Source organism: Aotus nancymaae, unplaced genomic scaffold (genome assembly GCF_030222135.1).
Source record: "Aotus nancymaae isolate 86718 unplaced genomic scaffold, 86718_ANA_hifiasm-v0.15.2.pri h1tg000030l, whole genome shotgun sequence".
NCBI lineage: Eukaryota > Metazoa > Chordata > Mammalia > Primates > Aotidae > Aotus > Aotus nancymaae.
The window spans coordinates 26,932,083-26,960,001 of NW_026988443.1; the positions used below are offsets into that span (position 1 = coordinate 26,932,083).

Consider the following 27,919-nt stretch of genomic DNA (forward strand, 5'->3'; position numbering starts at 1 on the left):
CTGCTCACCTCCCTCCCACCACCTGGCCATCGAGGCAGCTCTGCCATTGCCCTGCAGCCTCAGGAGCAGCTGGGCACCCTCAGAGCTCAGCCTGCCCTGTACAGAAATGAGGACAGAGTTCCAGGATGATTCGTGCAAGGAAGTCAGGGCAAGCTTCTGCGGCCCCCTTCTTTATTACGTGATTTAAGGGGGCGAAAAAAGAAGTCAGAAATGCAATCATGTTTTACAAATAATAAATTTATTTCCAAATCCTGAATTATAACCAAATTACAATTCCCTTTAGGTCTTTTTTGCTGCTTTACACAAGGATTAAAAAAGACATAGCCACAGCCAAGTCACACATATGCCAAGTGTCCTGAGCTGGTTTATTTGGATGCGATGGGTCCAGCCACCTCCCACTGCCCAGGCAGCATCTCGGATGCTCTGCAGCCTGGCTCCCACCATGCTACACTCCTGCATGGAAGAACCCCACCTCCTCTGCCACAAAGCCTGGTCCAGCAGGAACTGCCTCGGCCATGAAGTGCACAGATAAAAGTCCTCAGATGAAAGGACTTTGTCCATAGCCTCAGGGCTTCTGCTAGAGGGCTCAGGGCCCAATACCTGCTGCCATCCTCTCCGGGGACAACCTCAGATCACAGACCAAAGCGGGCTGGCGTGCGGCGAGGGGTCATGGGCTCTCCTTGTTCTTTCCGGCCTGGAGTGTAGATCTTCGTAGACCTGGAGACACACAGGAGGAATCAGGAAACACCGTGCCCTCTCCCCTGGGAGGGAGGGCAGGAGGATGCAGAGCCCCAGGCCTTACTGTTCTAACCTGTGGTGAGGAGCTCTGGGGCCAAGGGATCTCCTCCTCGGCACATTCCCACTCCCCTGCCGTCCCCATGTTTGACTGACGATGGAATCAAGGAAGCTCACTCATTCCAATATGCTTCAGATTGGATTTTAACAACTCCTTCCACAGTCCCTATGTGAGCTACAAAGGCAGCTTTAGCACCACTCCAGCTGTGTCACAGAGAATTTCACCTGCCTTTGTCCCAGTGCCTGGGAGGCAACTCTAAACCCTTGGAATTTCCCAAGTGACTGAAGTGTTTGCTATTCATGGGGGCCCCTCAGCCCTCGTTTGAGAGATTACACTAATGAAGTGACTCTTGGTGAGCTCCTGAGTTTATCCAACAAGATGACTCAAGGCAGGCTGGCCTCTCAGCCACGGGGTTAGCGTTGGGGCTCTAAGCCATGTGCTGTCAGCCTCACTTCTGAAGAGGAGGGAGGCCTGGAGGCTGAGCTCTACCACGTGACAATGCTTCAGTCATTCATGCCTAAGTAACAGAACCCTGATGATAAGAACTCTGGACACGGAAGTTCAGGTGAGCTTCCTGGCTGGCAATACCCTGTCATACTGTCATGCATCAATGTGCCACGGGGGGACATGGTCCTGAGGGCAAACAAGGCTTTGCCTTTGAGACCCTCGCAAACCTGTCTCTATGCATCTCTCCCTTTGGCTGGTTCTACTTTGTAACTTTTTGCTATAATAAAGCTATAATGGTAAGTACAGCACTCTCTGGAGTTCCAGAAGTCATTCAAGCAAATATTGAAGCTGCAGGAGTCCATAGGGATCGCCAAATTTGTAGCACGTTGGCTGGAAGTAAGGATGATGTCCACACCTGCAGCTGGTATCTGAAGTGAGGGCGGTCTCACAGAGGACTGTGCCTGCAACCTTCAAGTGTGGCCTAACTCCAGGGACCAGCACAGACTCAGAAGCCCGAGGAGCTCTTCTCCCCAATGCACTGTGAGTAAAGATGTGAGACCTGCCCTGCTACTCCAGGCAGCCTCAGGCCTGAGGCTGAATCTGAGCGATAAGCAGAGGTTGCAGGTGTACAGTCACCCCTTTAAAGCTGCCTGGAACTCCTCCCACACGTCTATGTGACCACCCAGCACACAAGCAACTTCTGTCACCAGTTCACCTCCACGCATGCACCTTCTCATAAATCCTGGCCCTGCATCAGGGCCTGGTCTCTGGCAGCCTCCCGGAATGGGTGCCACCCCTGCCAGGTCCTACGGCCGGAGCTCACCTGACACTGCCCAGGGGGCTGCGCTTCTCCTGCTCCTGCCGCCGGGCTCGCAGCTGCTCCTCGGCCAGCGCCATCTCCTCCTCCATGGCAGTAGCTTCCTCTTTGGCCCGACGACGGTTCTCCTAGAGAAGAGGGACAGGCCTGGCTCAGCCTACTGGGGACCACTGAGGAAGGCGGCCTCGTTGGCACTCATGTCCCTGCCAAAAACCAGGCGCTGCGTCCACCAGGCCAGCACTCCACATGGCTACCTGCCCTGGTACCAAAGCCGCCTTCTCTTCTGCAGCTGAGGCCTGCTTTTTTCATCGACTCAAGACGCTGGACAAGTCAGTCCTAACCCAGTCATGCCTCAGTCCAGGGAGTACTTACATTTTCTTTCTTATTTAAAAAATAAAGTTCACAGCTATGCCAGGAAGTACAGAAAAACACAGACGATGTTACCTGCTGGCTGGATGAACAGGCAGAAGGTGCAGGCAGGCCCAGGGTGGGGAGAATTATGCTATGAAAGGGGAAAGCAAAAGCCCAGCACCATTTTGCAACCCTAAATAATGGATCTAGGTGATGGCCATCAACATACACTAAAACCTCAAAGAGACAGAGGAGCAGTGGAAACCTATCATGGAAGGGGCAGGCTGCCACCACTGGGGCCTCTCATCCATCCTCCCATCGGCAAAGGTGGGGCCACCAGACCTCACATGCTTCCCGACAGCATCTAAGAGGAGGTTCACAGCACCATATGCAGGCATTTCTGCCACACACAGCTGACCTGGGATCTAATCAAGCGGTCAGACTCATCACCAGCTTACAGCAAGTGCACGAAACACAGGCACAGGTTCAACACCAAGCAATGAGGCAAATACATCATACGGACTATTCAACAGGACAAATGACCTGACTGCTCCTATAAATCAATGTCATGAAAAAAAGCGTGAGGCGGAGCCTGTTCTAGAATGAAACAGTTAACACACATAAGCAGTTGCAATGTCTGGATGCTAATTCGTCATAAAGCATTATCTTTGAGATAAATGGGGAAATCTGAATGTAGACCAGAGACTTAGGTGACATTAAGTATTCATTCTTTTAAAAGTGATAATGGCACAGAGGTTATATTTAAAAATTTTAAAAGTCCTTTTACTCAGAGACACATACTCAAGTATTTCTGGATGAATAATATGATATATGAGATAAGCTTTAAACTATTCTAGAAAAAAAAATGGATGTGTGTGGAGGGAGGGTAGGAATAGTGAAACTGACCAAATGTTGACAATTACAGAGGCATGGCAATGAATTCACGGTGGCCTGTTGTACTGTTTTTCCCACTGTTATGAATATTTGGACTTTTCAATAATGAGTTTTTTGGTTTTATTTCTAAAGGCTCAGCCTACCAAACAACTGGAATGGGTGGTGGGGAATCAGACAGACCAGCCTGCTGAATCACAGCCTTTATGTTTGGAGAGAAAAGTAAGTGGGCTGGATGATGACGAGTCTTCAATACAAGCTGAGTGAACATCGACCCCACAGGCAAACAGCACCCCTGGGTAGAGCACAGAAGCCTCACCTGCCGTGACTTGCCTGCCTGTTTCACGCTATAAAACATGGGGCCCAGCTCCGCCAGCCACTCCCCGTCCACGGCAGTCACACATTGCATATACTCCTGTGGGCAGAAGGGCAAGGAGGCGAGGGTCACAGGAGGGCCAATGTCCCTCCCAGAGTGGTTCCACAATTAGAAGCCACGTGGGAAAGGCCAATCCCTGGCCCTGCAAGGCTGAAAAAGGAAAGTAAAAACCCCAGATACTCCCATCCAAATTCTTCCATGCTTAAGAAAATGCCCCCTAGTATCTAACAGAAAAGGCCTAACCCCTCTGAAAATCCTTCGAATGACACCAACAGGGGTTGCTCATCCCAAGCAGCAAGTGGGGAACGATCCTGCCCACACGGCTGAGGTCACTGCAGTCTAGGGCTCAACCCTGTGCAGAACTTCCCCAAGTCCCCAAATGAAAACCAGCCTCATATGGCAACACATGTGGCCTCAAGGCTCCCAGGCTAAAAGCTCATGCCAGAAGGCAGTGAGGGGTTTCAAGGCCTGGCCCAGACAGGTGGCCCTGCATTATGCAAGCGCCTTGGAAAAGACTCACCTTGGTGGTCATGACCAACTCGTGATACACTATGTAATCTGGGGTGTAGCCCATTCCAAAAAGGGAGCTGGTGGGGTGCAAGTGGCAGGGCATCCCTGTGCGGATGTTCACGTACTCCCCAATTCCCTAGGAAGGAGACAGAACAGGCAGTCGCATCAGGAAAACACCACCCCTTTGGGCAGCCACCCCATTCCTTAATGCTGTCTTGACACACCCTTTGGTGGAAGCCCGGATCTGCAGAACCACACCAGGAGAAAGGAAGAACTCTGCCCTCATATAGACAGGTATCAGGCCAGTGGGGCCCAGGGGCTCCCGGGCTCACCTTGAGCTTGGCTGCTTGGTGGAAGTAGGCAGCACAGATGCACTTCCTGACTATGTCCCAGTCAGTGCCACATGAGGCCAGGCTCATCCGCTGCTGCACCATGATGTCCTTGAGTTGAGCTCGCACCTCCCGGACCTGGGGCAGGACATGGAGGCACCAGGAAGGATCCCTGTTTCCTTCCCCACCCTCCCCTCATCCCAATATCCTGCTCATCTGGGCCACCACCCCTACCTTCCGCATGGCCTTAGCATGGATGAAATGATCGTTACACCAGATGGTGGAGTAATTATTGTTCTTCCACTGCAGGTAGACATTCAGGTAGGTCAAATGATCGCTCTCAGGGACAGCAAACTTCTCCCGGATTTGATCGCTCTCCTCCTCTCTGCCCTAGTAAAGGAAAAAGAACACTCACTCTAAGCACAGGGGAGTCCAGGCCCACTGAGCACATCCCAGAGGTTCTAACACTACCACCTACCCACACAGAGAACTTCAAACATGTCAACAGGTTACCCTGACAATCTGAGAAAAATAAAAATAATTTTTAAAAAGTCTATTCTAAAACATGAGGGTTCAAGAGCAACCATACTTTAAGATAAAAAATGCTCTTGCAAATTTCCAAAGCATTCCCTGAGAGCCACTGGCCCAGCCCTTCCTTTCCCCTACCCCAAACCTGCTTAACCGAGAACAGCAAAATCATTCTTCAGAAACTGATTCCGCCCTCTGTTCCATTTCAGTGATACAGAGAGAAGCCATTCCCCTCTCCAACACCTCCTCGAACCCTCTGGCGGGAGAGGAGAGCTGGCCGCTGCCCTACCTTGGGCCTGTAGAAGATGGCCGGGACCGAGAGCATGGAGACGATGAGCAGGATCTCAGAGCTGCAGCCCATGTCACAGGACACGATGAGCATCTTGGACAGGGCAGGGTCCAGTGGGAACTCCACCATCAGCCGCCCGGTAGAGGTCAGTCCACCTAGGAGAGATGAGCAAGCCCGGATATTTGACGGACAGTGGAGGGAAGAGGCAAGTCAAGTGCCAGCACCCATGAGCCATGAGGCTCCCAGGGCTGCCTCACCTGTGTTGTCCAGGGCCCCGAGGATCCAGAGCTGATACATGGAGTTGAGCATGTTGTCCTCCGGGGGCGGGTCCATGAAGTGGAACTGCAGCAGGTCCTGCACCCCGAGGGACTTGAGCAGCAGCACCACATTGGCCAGGTTGGTCCTCTGGATCTCGGGCACTGTGGTGGTCAGGAGCTCATTCTTATAGGCGCTCTGGGTGTAGAGCCTGCCAGGGAGAAGAAACCATCTTCTCACCACAAGGAAACCCCACAGCAGCCAGTACAGATGAAATCCCACAGGGAAGGAGGAAATTTCTCATTTCTTCTCCCAACCCCCTACTTCAGTGAGTCGCTGACTTCCACCTATTCAAAACTCCAATGTGCCAATTCAGCTCTTCTTCTAGAGCCTCTTACCCATCTGTTTCATTGCTGTAACCAATGGGCCTGGGATTAGAATCATGGCTGGGTTTTATTTTCTTGATATTTTTCTACATTCACTAACTCTCTGGAGTAAATACATTATTTTTAAAAATAGGAACAAAAAAAGGGGGAGAAAGCCAGGCACAGTGGCTCACGCCTATAATGCCAACACTTTGGGAGGCCAAGACAGGAGGATTACTTGAGGCTAGAAGTTCACACTACCAGCCTGGGCAACATAGCAAGACTCCATCTCTACAAAAATTGAAAAAATTAGCCCGGTGTGGTGGGGTCTGCCTGCAATCTCAGCCACTTGGGAGGCTGAGGTGGGAGGCTCACTTGAATGCAGGAGGTCAAGGCTGCAGTGAGCTGTGATTGCATCCTTGTACTCCAGCCTGGGTGACAGAGCAAAACTGTCTCTAATTGAAAAAAAAAAAAAAAGAAAACAAAGAGAACAACAGAGGTGAAAAAGAACCAGTGGCATCCTTTGTCCAGACCTACCCTCTGAAGGGAGATAGGCTGTATTACCTGCATGTGGACCTCCATCCACGTAGGTCGCCCTCAGACCTCAGAGCTCCCGGGAAAGCCACTCCTTCCTTCCACTCAGTAGCACAGGATGAAAGGACTAATAAGTAGCAGCCCTGCCAGCGGCCTCCAGCCTTGGGGACCAGCATTTTGCCCGCCCCGGCCTGGGCTCCACACTCAGCAGGCTAGCACAGGGCTCCTACCTGAAACACTGACCTGGGCCCGTCCTGCCGGCTCGCCCTGACCGCTGGTTGGCATTGGCCTGGCTAATGGGATAGATCTGCAGAGCATCCATGCCAATCCTGGGGTTGAAGACCTAGGAGGGGACAGCAAAGTGCTGATGAAGGACAGAGTGAGGGGAAAACAGAGGTAGTCCTGAGACAAAGACAAGCCCTGGCTGCTGCACATGGCAGAGGAAAAGCCAGAAGCACCGGGAGCCGTCCTGTGGAGCCAAGAGCCTCGAGGAATGTTCTCGTGAACACCTGAAGACGTCTTCCCCACAAACACCAGCTCTGTGAGCTCCACTGTTATTTCAATTATCGACCTCATTGAGTATTACAAGAGTTAAGTGAGCCAAGCACAGTCAGTCAATGTGAGCCTCCTGCCACCACCACCACTTCCACGTGCTCCCACATCCTGGGGCCCGCAGCAAGGCCCTGACTTCCCACCTCGCAGCTCAGTTAGCTTCTGGTGAAGACCCAGGCCCTGCCTCCCATGTCTTCTCTTACCTTTAATTTGCAATAACCAGAATCGATAACAAACATGATGCCGTCAACTGTCAGGGACGTCTCGGCAATGTTGGTGGCAACAATGCACTTCCGAACGCCATCTGGAGCCTAGAGCCGAGCGAGACACACAGGGAGGGAAAGCTGAATCCCTTGAGACAGGAAATGCTCCACGAGGGGAAAAAACCCACCTGCCAGCTCACCCCCTGCCAGGACAGTCACATCCCCTCTCGCTTCCTTTAGAGAACTCCAGGAGCCACTCCTGGACATTCCTGCTGTCGCACCTTCTGAAAGATTTTGGCCTGGAGGTCAGAAGGCAGCTGGGAGTAGATAGGCAACACAGCCAGGGCAGGCGCGTTCTCCAGTTCCTCCAGATGCTCCACAATCTGGTCTGAGGTCACCTGAGAGCCCAGGGAGCTGTGAGACACCGGAACCCTAACCTCTCACCCGCTCACCACAGTGACCAAGGCACACACCTCAATGTCCTCTTGGCCAGGCATGAAGATAAGGATGTCCCCAGGGGCCCCTGACAGATGCACCTGCAACGACTGCTTCACCGCAGCCTCCACGTAATCCTCCTGCGGGGTCTGCAACAGCGGCAGGGACACAGTCAGACGGAGGTACTGGAAGCCTGTGGCCCAGGCCCTGCTCTGGGCTACAGCCATGGACTTTGAACGCCACCACACCTCTAGATAGGCCTGACTGCGAGGCCTCTAAAAGAAGCCACAGTGCCTCCCTAGGACCTATACTTCAGCCCCAAAGAAACAATGAAACAAAATTTTGCCCAGAGCACAGTCCTCTGTCCCCCTGAGCCCCACAGCTGCAGGCTGCTCCATTTGCACCATGGTCCCCATGAAATCTTCTCCAACCCAGTCCCCTACCCACCCTCTACCCTCCAGCTGGCTTCTCATCAGAGAAAGGCATGGCATGGAAGGGTCAGTTCATAACATGGAGGCCTCAATACCTTGCTGAAGAGGATGTCAACAGGGAAGGTACGGCCAGGGATGTGGAAGATGGGGACATTCCCAAAAAAGGCAGCAAACTTCTCTGCATCCATCGTGGCTGATGTGACAATGAGCTTCAGGTCTGAGCGCCGAGCCACTACCTGGGAGAAGAGGCCGCTCAGAGGCCTCCGTGGTGGGGACCCTTGGCTCCTGCCCTGCAATCCCATCAGCACAACTCCCAAGGAAACAGAAGTCAAAGCTGACAAATGGGCCTATTCAATTCTTAACCAATCCTGAAGCAATGAAGCCACTGCGCAGAAAACCCCAAGTCACTCTCAGTGGAGCAAGAACAGCCTAAACTACAACCCAGGTCTGAACTCTGCAACCAGAGGCCTCAGCGAGAGGCCTCAGCCCACCTGGAGCACCCCACTAGCTACTGGTGCTGCTCTGGTTAACACCCCATGTGCAGAGGCACCAAACCACACAGCCCTCACCTCCCGGAGCAGCCCGAAGAGCACATCAGTGTTGAGGGAGCGCTCGTGGGCCTCATCCATGATGATGGCGCTGTAGTGATCCAGGTCAGCTTCCCGGAGGGACTCTCGGAGCAGGATCCCATCGGTCATGTATTTGATCAAGGTGTTCTCTGAAGTGCAGTCTTCGAAGCGGATAGCGTAGCCCACCTGGAGGTCAGAGATGGCTTGGACGTTCTGGCCACGGCTCACCACCAGCACACCCCATGCTGGGGTCCAGGCCTTGGCAGATCACACCCTTTAGCAAAAATGGGTGGAAGCTACTGGGGAATAACGACATGGCTCAGCCCCCAAGCCCACTCACCTCCTCGCCAAGGTTTCCCCCCATCTCTTCACTGACTCTCTTGGCCACTGACATGGCAGCCACGCGCCGGGGCTGGGTGCACCCAATCATCCCATAGTCCGTGTAACCATCTTCATGCAGATACTGCGTCAGCTGAGTGGTCTTACCACTTCCCGTCTCCCCAACCACGATCACGATGCTGTTGTCTCTATGAGGACAAGCAGGCAAAGGGCTTATCAGCTCAAGTGGGAGGCCAATGCCCACCCTCTGAGAAGACTCCACTACTTCCTATCTCCATGTCTAGCTATCCAGAAGCATGCCAGCTTAGAAGGGAGAATTTCACTGGGAAAACAGCCTCTTACTGAGATACCACCTGAAACATCTGGAATACGGTGGGGTTTAAACAGATGAGTTAAAACAAAATGGTGCCCTCTGTTACTTTGTGTGGTGTACCCCAGGCATGAGGTCAGAGAAAAAAATTATTACCCTTCTCCACTGGGTGCAATGCACAAAAAGGAAAAGAGCTCCTGGGTAAACATGGGAGACCTGGGTCTGCTTCTGACTCTGATTTGACACTGGATTCTTGGACCCTGGGTGAAGTTACCTGATAATAGTGAGCAGTTCCTGCTGCACTGCAAAGATGGGCAAGTACTGCCTCTGCTCCAGGATGGATTTCTTCTTTGCAAATTCACTGCTGGCTTCACTCTTTTTCTTCATGTGATCTGCAAACTTCTGCTCTGTCCTGGGAACACACAGCAGCCTAAACACCCTGCATGGTGCCCTATGCTGCCCTTCCTCCTACACTCAGGAATGAGGACTTCCACAAGAATCTGAGACACCAAAGCAGCCAGGGAATCTGAGATGGTTCTCATCGGCCTAAGGACTGAAATTGCCATGTTAAGAATCCATCATCCACAACACACTCAACACCCCAGGGTCCAACAGAGCTGGGATTGGAGGAGTTACAGATAACCAGGCTGGCAAACCCTCTAACCTAAACAAAGTGTGCAGAAAAGGAGCAGAAATCAATTCCCAGGTCACTAACTTGTAGAAAATACTCTTGGGAAACTTCAGCACAACACCTAAAGCGCTAAAATAGCCACACGGGCCTTGTGAGGAGGTAAGGGTGCAGAGCACGTGACATGGGTCAAACTTCCTCCCTCTTCTTGGCAGGACAGCAGGACAGCATAGTCTGTATGGCTTTGTTTTCAAAGAACTGTGAGAACAGCCCCACTAAACAGTTACCTGCAACCTCTACTGAAAGCTCTCAATGTCTGATACACGTACACACCCAAGACTCAGAGCACTGTCACTTTCCCAAGGCTGCAGGGCAAAAAGACACCAGCTCAGTGCTCCACGCTGTCCACACTCCCCTCCCCAACCCCTTCCCCAAGAGACTTTTCCTGGCAGACCTGCCACTCTATGCTCTGTTGAGCTTCCTATTTCTAATTTCACCCAGTTGCTTCTGGTCACCCAATATCTACTACCGAAGGAATTAAGTTAACTAGAGACAAGTAAGGACTGATCAATAGTACCAACTTGTCATTTGGACATTTCACATAGGAGTAGAGAGAATTATTAACTCAAATGACTGTTCAGTAGGATGTGAGGGCATTCGAAGGATGAGGATCTTGAGGGACAGGTGAGTCCAGCCACTGGCCCAACGTAGGAATCCCAGCTCAGCATCTGGTTAGATGCCTCTATGAACAGAGAAGTCATTGCCCAATAAGATAACCCTTTCTATTTCGGAACCTCTTTTAAAAATAGTTCTTCTTGCCAGACGCAGTGGCTCATGCCTGTAATCCCAGCATTTTGGGAGGCCGAGGAGGGCGGATCACCTGAGGTCAGGAGTTTGAGACCAGCCTGGCCAACCTGGTGAAACCCCATCTGTAATAAAAATACCAAAATTAGCTGGGTGTGGTAGTGGGTGCCTGTAATCTCTCAGCTACATGGGAGACTGAGGCAAGAGAATCACTTGAACCTGGGAGGCAGAGGTTGCAGTGAGCCAAGATCGCGCCACTGCACTCCAGCCTGGGAGACACAGCAGGACTCTGTCTCAAAAAATTAAAATTAAAAAAAATTTTTTTTTAAGTTCCTATAGTGAACTGAAATCTAAGAGAGTAAAACCCAGCCGCCCATGCTCAACACCTGGGAGATACTTCAGCAGAGTGGCTGAGGGCGTGGGCTCTGACAAGAGACTGCCTGGGTCTGATCCTAACTCCCTCATTGGCAAGCTGGGTGACCTCAGACAAGTTACTTAACCTCCCTGGGCCTCCTTCCTCTCACAGCACCAGCACCAAAGGAAACAGTGGGGGCAGCAGGAATCACATCTGGAAAAGTAGAAGACAGTGAAGAGACCAGGAGGAAGGGACTGGAAGAGAGCAGAAGATGCCAAGAGGCATCTTAAGCATCTCCCACTCAGGAGCCACAAAGTCGATGGGTTCTGCCGCGACTGCCCAGACGGGCCCCCATCTTTGGAGCAAAGCCGCTCCACTGCTGGTAGAGGCTGCCCACCTGTAGTCTACCTTCCCGTCCTCCGTCACAGGTTTATCTGGCTCTTCCTCCTTCTTGACGCCCATTATATCTCCCAGTTTGGTCCCAGCCAGTTCCCAGTGTTTGTGCTGGGCCTGAAAAGGAAAAAGGTCAGTCTGCTCCCTCCTGCCATGTGACTGTGGGCAATGGAAAATCAATCCCAGTGGACAGCAGGCTTCACCCCACAGGTCATAAACTCCCCCAGGGCGCTGGTGGCTCCGAGCCATGCATTCCAAGCCCCAAGTCTCCAGCTCTCCCAACACCAGGCTTCGTGGCTATCAAGACTAAGGACTTGATGGAGGAGACTCCTACCTCCTATCTGTGGCCTAATAAGACTTTTGAAAAGAAGAGAAAAGGAAAAAATATGCATAGACTTTGCAGCCCCGGTGACAAGAAACCAACCTTCTTGCGCTCCTTCTGCTCCCTGTGCTTCCGCACTGTTTGGCTGCCTTTCCGAGCAATGATGGCCAGGTCAGAAGTGGCATCCTTCACTGGAATCACTGGCTCCGGCTGCAGCAGGTCGGGGAAGAAGGCCAATTTCGTAAGAGTCCTACACGTGAAAGGGAGTGCTACCCTCTCATGGCACAAGGCTATTGGCTATTTTCTCCTTTCTCTTTCTGTCTCCACATCAGGGCTTTTTTTTTTTTGGAGACAGAATCTCACTCTGTCACCCAGTAGGGTGATGCCTGCTCACTGCAGCTTCCGCCTCCCAGGTTCAAGCAATTCTCCTGCCTCAGCCTCCCAAATAGCCAGGACCACAGGTGCCCATCACCACGCCCAGCTAATTTCTGTACTTTTGAGACGGGGTTTCACTGTATTGCCCAGGCTGGTCTTGAATCCTGTACTCCAATGATCCGCCCACTCAGCCTCCCAAAGGCATGAACCACTGCAGCTGGCCCACTTCAGGTCTCTCTGAGCTGTCTTGTCCCTGGCCACAGAGGAGGCTAACCTGCTTGGTGAAGACAATGCGCCCATCCAGAAAGGGAGGCACCAGATTGTGCACCATTAGGTGCACCTTGGCCGCGTTGTCCTCTTCAAAGTCCTCGTCCACCTCCAGCCGATGGACCACCCCACTGGTGAGCATGCGGTTCGTCTCCCAGCGCTCGTTATCCTGTGAGGACACAACGGGAGCCACACTCAAATTTCCATCCCAAAAGTCGTCCTGAAAGGTTACCAGGTAAGTCCATACATCAAGTCCCAACAGAAGGCCACTGGTGGCTGTAAAGATGTCACTAGCCTCTACCCACAGCTCCACAGACAGAATCACCTGCAGGACTTTGTTCCAAGAAGCAGTACCTTTTAACTAAATCAGAACCTCTAGATGGACACACGAATGGTGAGCATCCCTAACCCACATCAGAAACACAAAGAACACAGCCCACAGAGGCAGGTCCCACTGCACCTGTTCCCATCAACGGTACTTCCCTGAGCGCAGAAGAGAGAAGTATGAGCGGGGGCTTTCCTTAAGCTCCTAAAAGGCTCATCACCCACTCCTCCTCCACCGCCAGAGGACCTGGTCTTCTCAGCAATCGGGGGACAAACTGTGCTGGCCTCACTTGGGTGTAACCTGCTGCTTCCCCACATGCTCCACCTCCAGCTCTCAATCTGCTCCAACTTCTGCAGGCAGCCTCACCTCGTTGATCTGTCTTCGCTGAGCCGAAATGCGCTTCTGCTTCTGTTTATGCAGGTGCTGCTCCCGTCTCCTCACGTAGTCCTCGGAGGAATAGGCCAGCGGGTTGTGGAACTCATCATACCCCTCGTCCATCATGTACCAGTCCCGATCAGCTTGCTGCAGGGCAGGAGGCAAAGCAAAGGAATAAGGAACAGATCAAGTTTATGCACGAGACGTGGCCAACAGAGGAGGGGACGCTTGGTAAGAAGTCACTACTGCAATGGAGTTACCCTTGTGAGGGGTGTAAGAAAGGCCACCCTGCACCCACGTGCCATCTGGAGGAGAACCACAGTGGGAGACTACACACAGGACTGGAGGGCCCATCACGACAGCACATCTTAGATTTACCACATGGTGGCACCAACACGTAACCTACTGCAGTGAGTGACAGGGTTCACTGTGCCACCTATGCCTCTGCAGAAACTCCAGGGCTTTGGGGCTAAAAAGGGATCAGCTGCACCCTCATCAAAGCCCAGTCCCACTGGAGGGTCCCCCATCCATGGACGGACACCAGGCTCAATCAGCCCCTCAGAGGTATAAATCTTTACCCTCTGGTCATCCTCCCACTGCTGCCGCTCCTCCTCCGTGTCAAACGAAATGCCTTCTTCGCCCTCCTCACGTCTTCCTGGAGGAGCACAGAGAGCAGGTCAGTCCACACCCTGGCCTATCCCCAGTGGCCCTGGACAGATCTGCAGGGCTGCACAGCTCAAGAAGTGCAGCTCCTGCTCTTACTTGCTAGGGTGAGCAAGCCTGCTCTTCTGCCTCCTGCCCCCCAGGCCTCACCTCGGCCCCTGGACAGACGCGGGGTGGACCCCAAGTGTCTTCTGTCATCGGCCCACTCATTGTATTTGTAGGAGGGAGTTGGCAGAGGTGTGTCATCCGAGTACTTGCCCCTCACAGACCTGAGAACAGCAGCACCAGTATCAGAAAACCGTCACTGAGCTAAGTCATGTCCCACTGGCCGCCATCTGCTCTCCCTGCCAAGGCGCCTTACCGCCCACCTAGCGAAACTAGGCTGCTCTGCCCGGAACATCACCTGTCTCGATCCCGAGTGGACGGCCGATGGCTCCGCTCAGAATCCCGATAGGAAGGTGTTGGCGAGGGCGATTCCCACTGCGAGCGCCTTGAGGAGCCATAGCCACCATCCTCTTCCTCCCAGGTAGACCTTGAAGGGGTGGCTGCATCTGGGGCCACAAAAGACATATCCACAGGCAACATCTCACTTAACCACAACATGGCTCTAGAACCAGTTGCCAAAAGTCAATTACCCAAATTTACTCCTTTTACTATTTCTAAACCTTGCACGGATCTATAATGGATAAGATTGGTTTTGACAGTTTTTAAAGATACCTCAATTTTTAATGGTCCAGGAATTTTTTTGTTTGTTTGTTTTTTTGAGAGGCCTCGTTCTATCACCCAGGCTACAGTACAATAGTGTGATCTTGGCTTACTGCAACCTCCGCCTCCTGGTTTCAAGTGACTCTCCTGCCTCAGCCTCCCAAGTAGCTGAAATTAAAGGCGCCCACCACCACACCAGGCTAATTTTTGTATTTTAGTAGAGACAGGGTTGCACCATGTTGGCCAGGCTGGTCTTGAACTCCTGACCTCAAGTGATCTGCCCACTTCAACCTCCCAAAGTGCTGGGATTACCAGTATGAGCCACCGCACCTGGCTAATGGTCCAGTTTTCATTCTGTGTTTATGACAACATTTTAAGGGATATTTACTTTATCTGTACAAACACACCCCTCTTGGATATAAATAGTTTTTTTAAATAAACCCTTCTTCTACCTCTAGCTCCCTATTCTTTTGGGCCATTTGGAAAACTGGCCATTCAGCAAACCAGCCCCTCACAGTAAGCATATCCACCCCAATGGAGAAGTGCAGAGCTGTGCCCACCTGACTCAGAACCAACCATCCCAAGATGTTCATGGTAGAATTGGGAATTCTGACTCAGTGTCTCGGCCATCTCACTGAAGACAAAAATCACTCATTCTGCCTTTTATACACCTGAACCCTCACAAACCAACAAAACAGCCAGTCTACCTTTAGGTCGATGTCGTGGGCTCTCAGGTTCATTTCTTCTGCTGCTACGCTCTGACCCTCCATCTCGCTCCGATCTGCTGCTGTGCCTACTTCTATCCCGCTCATCTATGAAGAGTCACACAAAGCTTAGAAACAAACGTGTGTCCCACCCTAAGGTGCACCCATCTTCACCCTAAAGAAAGGACAGGCTGCCCACTCACTCACAGGTGCAACGTGCACTGCTCAAATGTGACCTGTAGGCTCCTGAAACTCACCTATGCCCATTCTCCCAAGAGGAAAGAAGTTACTGGCTAGAAAGTTTCAAACACCTAGTAACAGTTATTTTTCAGCAAGAATTCAAAAATAATAGTAAAAGTTTACAGTGAATCACTTTTTTAATAGTTACAATTCCATCAGCTATAAAACTCAATGCTGAGCACGGACAACACTGGATTTTATGTCTAGCTTTGTTTCATAGTACTGTCCTTTCTCTATAACCCATACTATTATAAACTCCGGTCTCTTCTATATATTCCTTATCTCCTTTATCATCAATTTTCATAATAAAACGAAGGCCACACACTCAAGGAGAGCAGCTATGTTACAGGCAACAGCTCTTTTCTGAAACTAGTATTCCCAATCCCAACAGGGTCAAAACCACTCAGGCGTACATCATGCAAATAGGACTCCCTAACTTAGGGGTGTTGTAAAAACTCCTGCAACAGGAAAAAGGGTGCCATGTTTATTCAAATGCTAACGGACAACAGGAACTATGCTGAACAGTTTACCTCTGTCCCTCTTGCGGTCATAGTCTCGATCCCGCGATTTCTCCTTCTTCCAATCCTTTTCTTCTTTGGATGAGGCATAGACACCATGTTCCCGCCGCTCCCGCTCTCTCTGCCGACTGCGTTCCCAAAACTCTTCACTCACACCACCAGGATGGGATGGAGTCTCTACCCGAGCAGATCGATAATGTCTGAAACAGGGAGGGCAAGAGGTAAAGCCCCTCCATAGGAGAAAAACTCTGCCCGAAAAACAAGTGATCTGTCCTTTTCCACTTTCTCTCCCTGGTACAGCAGGCTCACACATGGCAATAATCCAAGGCATCTCTAACCTGTACCGTCTACTCTTCAGCCACATTTGTTTTGCCCCACAAATTCCTACCTACCCTCAATATTACATAATCATCATAAAATCATAAAGCTCTAAATGTCCAACAGGAAATCTGAGAGATAAACATGAGATGTTATTTTCCAGCCTCCATTCACTTCCCTCTGCGGGCTAAACCATCGTAAGGCCTTTACCTGTCTTTCCGGATATTTCGGCCAGCCTGGGCACCACCCTCTTCCTCAGCATCCTTCTGGTCATCCTTGCTCTCTTCCCAGTCCTTGTAGGAAGAGATTTTGGACTTCTTCTTGTCCTCCCCATCGTCCTTCTCCTCTCGCTCCCTCCGTTTCAGGGAAGCCAGCAAGTCCAGTCCCAGTAATGAAGGGCGAGGAGCAGGGGCCTTGAAGACATGCTGCTCGCTGGCCGCACTTTTGGTCTTGCAAATTAGACCGCCAACCTGAGAGTCCAGATCGGTGCCTTCCAATCGATGGATAGAGGCATCCTCACTGGTGTCCCCCATCACAGGATATGGGATTTCTCTGGAAAGAAGGCAAACCATTTGCTACTGGAGAAGGCTCAGCTCTACTATATCCCAGAATAAATACAGTTATGGTTAAATTTAGGTGATTAACCATCCTCATCTCTCCCTAAGACCAGTACTATTTTTGCTGCCTCTCTCCAAGATCTTTCCATCAAGTCACTGACAATCTCCAAAGATCCTATTTCCACCCCCAACAGACACCCAAACAGATACACACACACACACACACCCCATATATTCCTCCCCACCCCCCACAAGGATCCAAGAGGCAATAAAAGGCCTCACTAAGGGATACTTTCTAGAGCCTGATGTCATCTGTCACAGGGCTGTAGGGGAAACACCACTAAGTTTGAGTCAGAAACCTCAATTAGAAACTAAGCTCTTGACACTTTCCACCTGTATGATAAGCAAATAATCTTTGGTTAGCCATAATTTCATATCTATTAAATGGAAATAATTGTTACTTCACCTAATCCATGAAGCTATTGTGAGAATCAAACAAAAAGTGTACGTGAAACCATAAAGAGTAGTTCTTTATGTAACCATAAGAGTTACATAAATGTAACAGCTACATTATATTATTTGCTATCCTCCTATATACTGTTGGTCTCTCACCAATTTTTTACATGAGTTCTACCTCTCCCTCTCTTTAAACATCAGGTACAGCAGTGTAGAGATGGGGCATAAGGCTACCATTCATGTTCTCCATACGTTAGTGACTTTTCTTGGCCTAGCTGCGTTTTACAGAAAACAATTTACTCACAGCAGCCAAAATCAGTTTAATAACGAACCATGTTCACCAAAAATATTTATGAGAAACACTAGATCAGGAATAAGTGTTACTGAGAAGTATTTAAGTGGCTACAAGCCTTCTGGCACTCCGCTTGAAACAAATTCCTCTTTACCTCTCACTACACATCTCCCACACATCAGCATATTCTAGTTCTGGGTGCTTGGATAATTCCTCTCATTCCAACAAGTTATCAAAGCAAAGGAGAAGGATGAATGACAAAGAAACTACAAGGGATACGAGGAAGCCAGGGAGGAAAGAACCTGGATTCATTCATTCGACAATTATTCACTAAGGGCCTCCCTGAGCCAAATGTAGTTCTCGGCAGTAGCAACAGAGAACAGAACAAAACAAAAATCCCCGCCCACCTGGAGCTGATATTCTAATAGAACAGATCGCTCCCCAGATTGCCTGGTATAAACAACACTGTGAGAGAGCAGAGGAAGACAAGGTGACAGTCTGGGGTGGGCAAAGGTGGAGGCCTGCGAGAGGGAGCAGGGCCGCTCCAGGCAGCATCTCTGGATCTCAGCGAGGCCGCTCCAGGCAGCAGGATCTGACTAGAACAAGGAGAAAGGCCAAGGTGGGCAGGACGGACGCAGCATACCTGAGTAGTAAGGCAAGGTGGGTAACAGGGACAACAGAGGAACTCCCCAAACCGGGGCCCCGACCTGAGCAGGGAACCAATATCCGCCGCCCGGAGCCGCCATTATTGGCGAAGGGAAGGTCAGCAAGGAAGAAGGGACTCTCACCTCACCAAGCGCGACTCTTGGGACCCTTCAGTCCCAGATTCTGGGGCGCCGGCGCTGCCACCCCTCGCTTAGACAGCCTCAAGGAGCCAAAATCCGCACCTTGAATGCGGCCATTATTGTCCCTTAATACCTTGCGCGGCCCCCTCTATCCGCCCAAAGGCACCATAGAGAGCAGCCTGGAACATGCCGATTCCTGGATCCAAGCGTGGAACGGAACGAGACCGAGCTCTCCTGCCCTCCTCTGGGGCTCTGATCAGAGGCACTTCCGAGTCTCCTTGTGACCAATCACTCTTAGTCTAAGAGACGACATCCCGCCTCTCGTCTGGCGGCAGGAAAAGGAGGGAAAAGTCGACCATTTTCAATACTGGCAGAAGTGACGTAAGACTTCCGGTCAGAGCCGGGCAAAGTGGGCGGTGACTAGAGGCTCTGCTGCTTATTGGAGTATTGAGCGGGGCCGACCGAAGCAAGGGAGTTTTCTTTCTGCGTTTGCGCGTTTTCCTATTAGGCTTCCTTCCCGCCACCGAGGCCACGGGGGTTGCTAGGCAACAGCCCGAAGGTGGTTTGGCCTTAGGGTCCGGTCCCGCTTGGGGCAGATGAAAGGAGTAATCCGCGTCCTGGCTCTTTCGAGAAGGAGTTGTTGACAGCCACGAAGGGGAAGGGAGGGAGGCGGCGTGGACGAGTAAGGTAAGTGCCGCGGTTCCTAGCGCTGTGGGCCAGGAGCAGCGCAATACAGGTGACTTTAAATATATATATGGGATAGTTAAATAAAGACGCGCGCCCCGCTGTAAATAAGAATCACCCATACCTTCACACGCAGAGTTGACCACTGATGGTGTTTGGGGATGTTTATTTCCAGTTGTTTTTCTGGAATATATTGCAGTTAGGTTCTGTACAAAAGTGGGTTCAAAGTTTATGTTTCTTCCTCTTTTTTTGGTGTTTCTGCAGTAGTGGCGCTGCCTGAGGTTACAGCTACTCGGGAGGCTAAGGCGGGAGGATTGCTTGAGTCCAGGAGGTTGAGACCAGCCTGGGCAACATAGCGAGACCCCTTCTCAAAAAAAGAGAGGGAGAGAGGAAAGAAGTGCAGTTATTGGTCAGAGTCTGTCAGCTTTGTATCCATAACGGTTTTTGTGTCTGCAGTCCAGCAGGGACTCCCTGTACCTGCCTCTACAGTCATACTCTTGCCATTATTGTGTACCACTATCTTGTTTAATTTTTGCCAATTCGGTGAATTTTTAAACGTATCTTTTAATTTGCTTCTCTTTGCTTATTAGTAAAGCTTAACTATTCAAATTTATTTACTGTCCATTTGTACCTCTTCTTTTGGGAATTCTCTGTGGATATCGTTTGCTATGGACATTTTCTTAGATGTGGTCTCAGTTTTCCTCTCCTTCCAACATTTGTCCAGTTCCACCCTTGGCCTCGCCACTGACAACTTTGTCTCCCCTTACCTTCTCCTTTTGATGAGTAACGCAGAGGAGTTGCTGTTTGTTTGAATTCTAGTGGGAGAGATCCATCTTCTCTTTGACCTTCCCTTTCATTGGTAATTTGTTCTGCTGCTCACATTTGATGATGTCCCTTTGCGCCATTAGTGTCCCTATTTAGAGTATGACCTATAGCTGGAACAACATTATTTCCTGTGTGAATTTTTATTAATTCTCTGTGTGTGTGTGTGTGTGTGTGTGTGTGTGTGTGTGTGTGTGTAGGCGGAGTTTTGCTCTTATTGCCCATGCTGGAGTACAATGGAGTGATCCCAACTTCCGCCTCCAGGTTTCAAGCAATTCTCCTGCCTCAGCCTCCTGAGTAGCTTGGATTACAGGCGCCTGCCACCACGCTGGCTAATTTTTTGTATTTTTAGTAGAGATGGGGTTTCACCACATTGGCCAGGTTGGTATTGAACTCCTGGCCTCAGGTGATCCACCCACCTTGGCCTCCCAAAGTGCCGTAATTACAGACATGAGCCACCATGCCAGGCTTAATTCATATCTTAAAATGTGACTTGTGACAAAAAAAATATAGAAAAATCCTCCCTTTTCATATTTGGAACTGAATTCAAAATACCGAGTATCTCAACGGAGTCTCTTATTGATGTCCACAAAATTAAGCTTCGTGGTCAAAGAGTTTCTCAAAAATGAAATTTCTTCCAATCATGAAAATAGCTCATTGTAGTAGAAGGACCCCTGGTCTAGAAATTTGGTGGCCTGTATTCTGGTCCTTGATGCTGTAGCAGGAAGTGCAACTGTAAGCAAGCCAGTTTGTAAAATGACGGGGCTGGATTAGGCCCCTTCCACCTCAGTACTTTATGATTTGTTTATGGAATTGTGGTTTTCACATACACTCTTAATTGATCTATTTGCCATGTAATGAGGTGCACCTAGTAAGTTGTGCACCAAGAATCTTTAAGCCAGGACTTGTAATAATATAATGTCCACAATAAAGGACTGTTTAAAAAGTGTAACACATGAAAGAAATAATATGCTGCCATGGCAAAGAATATGGATGCTCTCTATATAGAGATATGGAGTAATCTTCATCGGTTAGGTTCGAAATCATGAGAAGTGCAGAAGAGTAGACTAAGTGTGTGTGCCAGGAACACCTGCCATTTGTCCTTCTGCAGCCATTCTTCATCCTCCTCTAGAATGCTCTGGGACCAGGAAGCTTGCCTGCCTTAGCAGGCCCCTGCCCTCTGGTTCCAGTTGGAGTCAGCCTGTGAGAGCACTAGCAGGGGTAGGAGGGAGAGAGGAGAGTGGCTGTAACCCTTAACTGCAGGCCGCCCTCCTGTACACCGTCCTCTCCACTTACCTCTCTTTGCCACACAATTCTTATAACTGCTTCCTTCCATGGCCCCTTCCTCCCATGGCCTAGGGGTGGGTACAGCATCCCGCTGTTACTAGCCCCAAAGTACTGCACTTTACCTTGTGGTTTTTCTACACTTGCCTTAGTTAAACTGCCTTCAAATTACCAAATTTGAGAGTGTCCACTTTCCTGCTGGAACACTAACTGATACAATAGGCTCTATCTTTGGGAGAGAGAGAGAGAAAAAAATAAATATAGAAACACATAATTGCATTTTTTTGTGAATGCATAACAAAACTCTGAAAGATACATGAGAAACTAATGAAAGCAGTTATCTGGGCTGGGGGAGGGATCAATGAAAACTGGGCCCAAGGAGCAGGGACAAGGCGGGGAACTCCACAGTATTACCTTTCTATGATGTTTCTTTTTATGCCGTGTGAATACATTACATACTCTGTGAATTAATTTTTTTTTTTTTAACAAGGGCTCATGTACTTACTCTAAACTGTCTTTAAACATTGCGCCTTTATTTCAGGAGTGAGAGTGAGGAGTCACATTTGGGTTATTTCAAGATGAGCTTCCTACTGCCCAAGCTGACTAGCAAAAAGGAAGTAGACCAGGCGATAAAAAGTACTGCTGAGAAGGTGTTGGTTCTCAGGTTCGGGAGAGATGAAGATCCTGTCTGTCTGCAGCTAGATGATATTGTAAGTGAATGTCTAACATAAGTGGTTTTTATTAATAGTCTACATATCCTCACTTCAGCATCTGCATAGGGTATGAAAGGGAGTAGTCAGCTGTTCATTTGTTAGTTCACTAAGAGCTGATCGTGTGCCTGCCCTGAGCCGAACCCCCACATCTTTGTGTGCTGTATCTGCCTTGGATGTCCTTACCCACTAGAAGCTGTCAGTGCTGTTTCACCAGCAAGGCGATGGAAGAGCAGAAAACTATTAGCAAGCATCTGTGAACATTAGCTTTTCAGTGCTCGCAACAGTAGGATGCTAGTAGCACCATTTCCCAGTTGGAGAAAAAAATGCCAGAACGGTCAAGTAACTTTTCACAGGCACTGATCCATTAAATTCCAGAGCCAGGATTTGAACTCAGTTTTCTGTAGCTGCAAATACTCTTTTCTAGTGTGCTGCCTCCAGTGTGTACCTGATGATAATCTCTGGTTCATGGCACGTCTTCACATTCTGAGTAGAAAGGAGGAGGAAGATGGGACAGCATGGGAGTATTCTTATCTGTTCATTGCATAGAGACTTAACCCAGAACTAAGACCTCTTCCCTCCATTTCCACTGCTCCCATCCTGTGTAATAGCTGAGCATATGAATCCTCTTTTCTGTGGTTACAATGAGGGTCTGATGTGTTAGCCTGGGGAGAAAAGGACCAGAGGATTTCACCGTCAGCTGTAGGGAGGAGGAAATACCACAGAGGTCAGTAGTGTAGACTCTGAAGCCATGCTACCGAAGTTCAAATCCCAGCCCTACTGCTCAGGAGCTGTGTGACCTGGGGCAAATTATTTTCCCTCCCTGTGCAGCTGTTTCCTCATCTATAAAATGAGAACTCTAATAGCACATACCTCATAAGAATGTTGTAAGGATTAAATGAGTTAACAAACGTTAAGCACTTAGAACAGTTACCACATAGTAATGTCATCCAGTCGTCTGCTGCGAGTAATCATGATTATCATTTCTGGGAGGATTGGGAGGAAGGAGAGTTTAGGGAGTTTCAGTATCCATATTACATATTTCTAAGTTGAATAAGCATGGATTACTTTTATAAAACATTCAAATAAAGGAAGAAATAGATTCACACAGTTTTCCCCAAGGTCTCCTCCTAACCCAGTCTGCAATGACTGAGACTCTGGAGGATGAGGTTACGTCGTGTCTAATGGGGGAGCAACATGAGCTGCTTTCTTGGCCCAGGAGTTTTTTTGAACAGAATACTCTGTTGTCACAAGTTTCACAGAAGAAACATTAGCTGCCTCTCATATTGTAACCTTTGTCTCTCTCATTATTTGCAGCTTTCTAAGACCTCTTCTGACTTAAGTAAAATGGCTACTATATACCTGGTAGATGTGGACCAAACTCCAGTTTATACACAGTATTTTGACATCAGTTATATTCCGTCTACTGTCTTTTTCTTCAATGGGCAGCATATGAAAGTGGATTATGGGTAAGTGTCATTGATAGGAAGGTATTGCAGCCTTGAAAGTTTCCTTTGGTAAGCAGTTTCAGTAGCTGCCTATTTGCATGTGATATTGGCTCTGTGAGTCTTATATCAGTACTGTTGCCTCAATGAATGCATGCTCTAATTTTTTATGCAAAACCTTGCTACAAACTGAGTGTTTCAGGTATGATTGTCAAATTTTATGTTTTTAATTTTAAAAATAATGCATACACACGGTTTGTCAAATTTTAATTCCCAACCTAAGTGTGAAGAAATAGTACAGTTTGCAAAGCACTAACCATCCTTCAGTCTATAAAATTTAAAATAGCTATATTAGCTAAAGAAAGAACTCTTAACATTTTCCCAGGAATTTCATTTGAAACAAAGTATGTAGTTGTTCTTAAGCTTTTGGACTGGTAAGTGGCATTTACAAAAGACGCATTCCTTCCAGCAGACTAAAATGTGCTTCTCTCTTACAAAGTTTCCTGCTTTTCACCACTCAGAGAATTTTAAATCATTCTTCAGCAAAGCCTGTCAAGAATAAGTAACATGAGGTCTTCTTTAATGCCTTCCGCTCTATCCAATTACCGTCTAATACTTTAACCAGTTACTGTCTAATACTTCATATTTGTGGTTGGATGCATCCATGATTCTGACCATTTCTTACTGTGGTTGAGGAGTTCACTTGTCTAGATCTGTGTACCTTTTTGTCTTCGTTTGAAAGTGTGTGGAATATTATCTGTTTTAAAGTGTCTTACGCTGGGCACAGTGGATCACGTCTGTAGTCCTAGCACTTTCGGAGGCTGAGGCAGGTGGATCATTTGAGGTCAGGAGTTCAAAACCAGCCTGGCCAATATGGTGAAACCTCATCTCTACTAAAAATACAAAAATTAGCCGGGTATGATGGTGGGAGCCTGTAATCCCAGCTACTCAAGAAGCTGAGGCAGGAGAATCACTTGAGCCTGGAAGGTAGAGGTTGAAGTGAGCAGAGATCACATCACTACACTACAGCCTGGGTGATGGAGCAAGACTCCGCCTCAAAAAAAAAAAAAAGAGTATTTTAAAGCTGTTTGTTCTACCAGAACACATTTGCTATAAGTATTAATTTGGCACAACCTTTTAACAGGGCCAGTTCAACATTATGTATCAAATACTTCGAAGTGTTTTAACTTTTTAAACCAGTAATTACACTTCTAGGATTTTAATATGATATTGTAGATGCATATTTAATGACTGAAAGAAATATATGTTAGCTGGAAAAAAGCACATTACCGAATAATTTGTATGACATAATTCCCAATGTTGGGGAAAAAGGAAATGTACATAAGCACACATACACACACGCACGCGCACGCACACACACACACACACACACACACGATAGGACGGATATACACTGAAAAATGTCCTCTGGCCTCATTGGTGATTTTCTTTCTTTCTTTAAAATTTTTACAGTAACATACCTGGTGTTTGAGATACTTTTCTTAAAAAACAATGTTTTTAATGCATACAACACAAAAGTATAAGTGACTAGATCTTAAAGACCGTGACTAGTGAATGGGCTTTGCACAGTGCCCAGGCAAAAACCACAACAGCGAACCAAGAAACAGTGCGCACTCCAGCACTTGGTGAATTCTACTTATGATTTGAGAAGTGATAAAAGCAGATTCTGGGATTAAAATAGATTTGAAGCTGAATCTTTTCACATGACAGAGCTTTCATTCTAGTTGCCCACTGCGCTGGGTTTAGTCATTTACCAAATGGAAAAAAATGATTAAAAAATTAACGTGGGGCTTTCTGTCTGAAGTCTCATTGACAAGAAGAAAATAAAGCTATTGTTCATTTTGTTTATCCTGAAAGTCTTCAACAAGTGATTTTTCAGAGTTCTTAGAGCATTTGTTTCTCTTCTACGCTGTCTAGCTCTCCAGATCACACTAAGTTTGTGGGAAGTTTCAAAACCAAACAAGACTTCATAGATTTGATTGAAGTAATCTATCGAGGAGCAATGAGGGGGAAGCTTATTGTCCAAAGTCCTATTGATCCCAAGAATATTCCCAAATATGACCTTCTCTATCAAGACATTTAGCACAGTAACTGCTGTCAGAGATGAAGAAAAAGGCACATCTTGACGTGATACCTGAATCCAGCCATGCTGTTTTTCCGGAGTCCTTTGGAAACATGCCCAGTGTCCCAGAGGAGAAGAGGTTTGACTTGCCTGTAGAAAACTCAGCCCCTGAGCGAAGACCCTGCTGATTCTCTGATGACCTGGGATGCCTGTCTACACCCTGCGAGCCTCAGAGCAGCCAAGTCAATGGTGTTCGTTTTCTCCTATGGTGATTTTTTCACTTCTCTTTATAATGTTTTTCTTTATCCCTTTAATACAGAATCCTTCCAGACATTGGTTAGTACAATTTGATTGAACCATCTTCATTTGATACACAAGTGAACTGGAAAGTCATTTTCCGTGGAAGGAAAAATACTTATTTTCTACCCTAGATAGGTGCATGCATGCACACTACACACACACACTCACACAGACACACACACACACACACACACGCTCACACAGACACACACCCCTTCACCTGTTCCTCCGCTCAAACATCTCTCATGCTTTCCCATCTCCAGTTCTTATTACCGTAGTTTCTCTTCAGATAACTAATGGAGCAGACAAGTTTGTTTTATTTTGGAGCCTTTTGGCTCTGGCTTTTAAATGTTGTCCTGGTTGGCTCCTTTAATTATGTTTTTGTTATAAAATTGAATATGAAAACAGAATTGGAACCTTGACCCTCCACCACTCTGCTGAGGTAAAACAATGAATTAGCCACCCTTAGCAGGGGCAGATTTTACCCAAAAACTGCTGCCTCTTCCTGAGGCAGAAAATTTATTATTAGGGCTCTAAACTAAAAGAGATGTGAGAAGTGTTAGAATGAAATGTCACCTGTATGGGATTTGCCTGTTTAAATAACTTTGCGGAGAATTCTTGCTCTTCCAGGGGCACCTGGCACAACCATGGGCAAGTTACCACTCCTCTCAAAACCTCATGGTGGTTATTGAAACTGACTCAGAAGGAGAGGGTGCGCACAGAGCTGGAGGGCCACAGGCGAGGCAGCTTGTGATCTGCTTAGCAGCAGCTGACCTCCTCACCAACAGAAGCCCAGTCCCGTTCAGGGCAGCACTGTCACTGCAAGTCCAGCCACGTTTACCAGGGGCTCCATTCCATGCCTTTCTGCAGGGAGGAGTGCCATGAGCTTGCTTCTAGCTCTTGAGGCAGAGGGGGAAGGCTGCTGGGCACTGCTTGTGTCCCTGCTGATGAAAGGAGGGAGTCCCTCCTGGAATAAGACACAACAAAAAGAGAGAAGGAGCCCACCACCTCTATCCTCTCCCATCCTACACTTCCTGCCACTGGTTTAATCCTGATGCATGGAGCTACAACAGCCATCCTAGGCCCAGCGTCAGGTAAACATCGATATGCTAAGAACAAAAAGAGCCCTGATCCCCGATATTATTGAGCTACTGTGTGAACTCTGGACCTGCCTCTTTCCAGACTTCTGTGAAAGAATAAAATTTCTTTTTGCCTAAGTCACGGTTAGTCGGGTTTTCTGCTCTTCAGCCCAGATCACACAGTATTTGAGGTACAGTGAGTGCTCAGCGAGCCAGCCAAAACTCAGAACCTGCATGTGCAAAATTCGGGGGTCTTCTTCCCCCTAAGGGCTTTCAGTCATCTTTCTCTCAAGTCCTGATTTGTATTTTTGATCCTATCTTAGTTGCTTTCCATTCCACAAGTATTAAGTGCCTGCTGTATGCCCCATCCTATGCTGAAAGCTACGTAAGTACAGATGGCTCCTGGAGGGCAGAAAAGGTCCTGAGAGGAGGCAGTGCCTGCATCTATCTGGAAGGAGAGTAGGAGGTGCTCATACAGGAAGGGGAAGGGAATTTCAGCAGAGGGCCCCCGCGGAAATAAAGCCCAGGGACTGGAGATGGCCTGGCGTCAGAGAGCAACGAGGAGTTTGGTGTGGCTGAAGCCCATAGACTGAGGACACGAGGTGGTGCTGAGGAGGGAGGCAGAGAAGAACACCCGAGCTTTTCTCTTACTGTTGTTCTACCAGAAGCCACTTAATACAATCAGACAGTTCTTTAACAAAGGAGTGCTTCTTGTTACAGGAAACTTGGTGCTGAAGAGAACTACCAGAGGAAAAGGTGTCAGTTACTGTGTTCTGAGAGGCTTTTTTTTTTTAAGAGTTTGACTGTTATTTTCCAGTTTCTGGCTGTTATCTCTTTCACAGGTTCTAGAATATAGGTGTGTGTCATATTGGCCTACTAGCGCTAACCTGTTGAAGTTTACTGATGAATCTGCAGGGTGCTTGTGAGGAGAGCTTTACAGAGATGGCCAGACCCTGCTGAGAGAGAGTGACATCATTGTCATTTTATACCCTGCAAAGAAGGGCCCATATTTTGGCATGAAAAGAAGGTGCATTGGTGATCGGTCAGGTTATTGAAAGCTTGTAGCAAAAGAAAGGTCTCTTAGAACAGCTTCTGTTTATCGG

The 27,919-nt window shown here is 48.5% G+C and overlaps 2 protein-coding genes across 4 annotated transcripts in view; one reads left to right on the plus strand and one right to left on the minus strand.

The window, feature by feature from the left end:
• Window positions 1–216: 216 nt before the first annotated feature.
• Window positions 217–18,708, minus strand: DHX38 (DEAH-box helicase 38). Of its 2 annotated transcripts, none has more exons than XM_012437421.3 (27): window positions 18,543–18,708; window positions 16,530–16,871; window positions 16,014–16,201; window positions 15,247–15,351; window positions 14,238–14,385; window positions 13,985–14,103; window positions 13,750–13,826; window positions 13,163–13,318; window positions 12,479–12,640; window positions 11,932–12,039; window positions 11,512–11,624; window positions 9,602–9,739; window positions 9,019–9,205; window positions 8,679–8,864; window positions 8,205–8,345; window positions 7,717–7,827; window positions 7,525–7,641; window positions 7,244–7,351; window positions 6,719–6,831; window positions 5,592–5,800; window positions 5,335–5,489; window positions 4,752–4,907; window positions 4,521–4,655; window positions 4,199–4,324; window positions 3,622–3,717; window positions 2,067–2,188; window positions 217–717 (listed from the first exon to the last, which is right to left on the minus strand). In XM_012437421.3, the coding sequence occupies exons 2-27, from the start codon at window positions 16,850–16,852 to the stop codon at window positions 633–635; spliced, it is 3,684 nt and encodes a 1,227-aa protein (XP_012292844.1). In that variant the 5' UTR covers window positions 16,853–16,871; window positions 18,543–18,708; the 3' UTR covers window positions 217–632. The 2 variants fall into 2 exon arrangements, with proteins under 2 accessions (XP_012292844.1, XP_012292843.1); XM_012437420.2 differs by having other exon boundaries at window positions 18,413–18,708.
• A 130-nt stretch (window positions 18,709–18,838) lies between these two features.
• TXNL4B (thioredoxin like 4B) overlaps window positions 18,839–27,919 on the plus strand; it is a 42,649-nt gene continuing 33,568 nt past the window's right edge. The window contains exons 1-4 of one of the 2 annotated variants that reach the window (XM_012437423.3): window positions 18,839–19,096; window positions 21,741–21,909; window positions 23,227–23,378; window positions 25,293–26,954. In XM_012437423.3, the coding sequence (XP_012292846.1) occupies window positions 21,778–21,909; window positions 23,227–23,378; window positions 25,293–25,458 (450 nt within the window). In that variant the 5' untranslated portion in view covers window positions 18,839–19,096; window positions 21,741–21,777 and the 3' untranslated portion in view covers window positions 25,459–26,954. Of the gene's footprint in view, window positions 19,097–21,740; window positions 21,910–23,226; window positions 23,379–25,292; window positions 26,955–27,919 lie in introns of those variants that run through there. The other variant, XM_021672555.2, reaches the window with a different exon arrangement.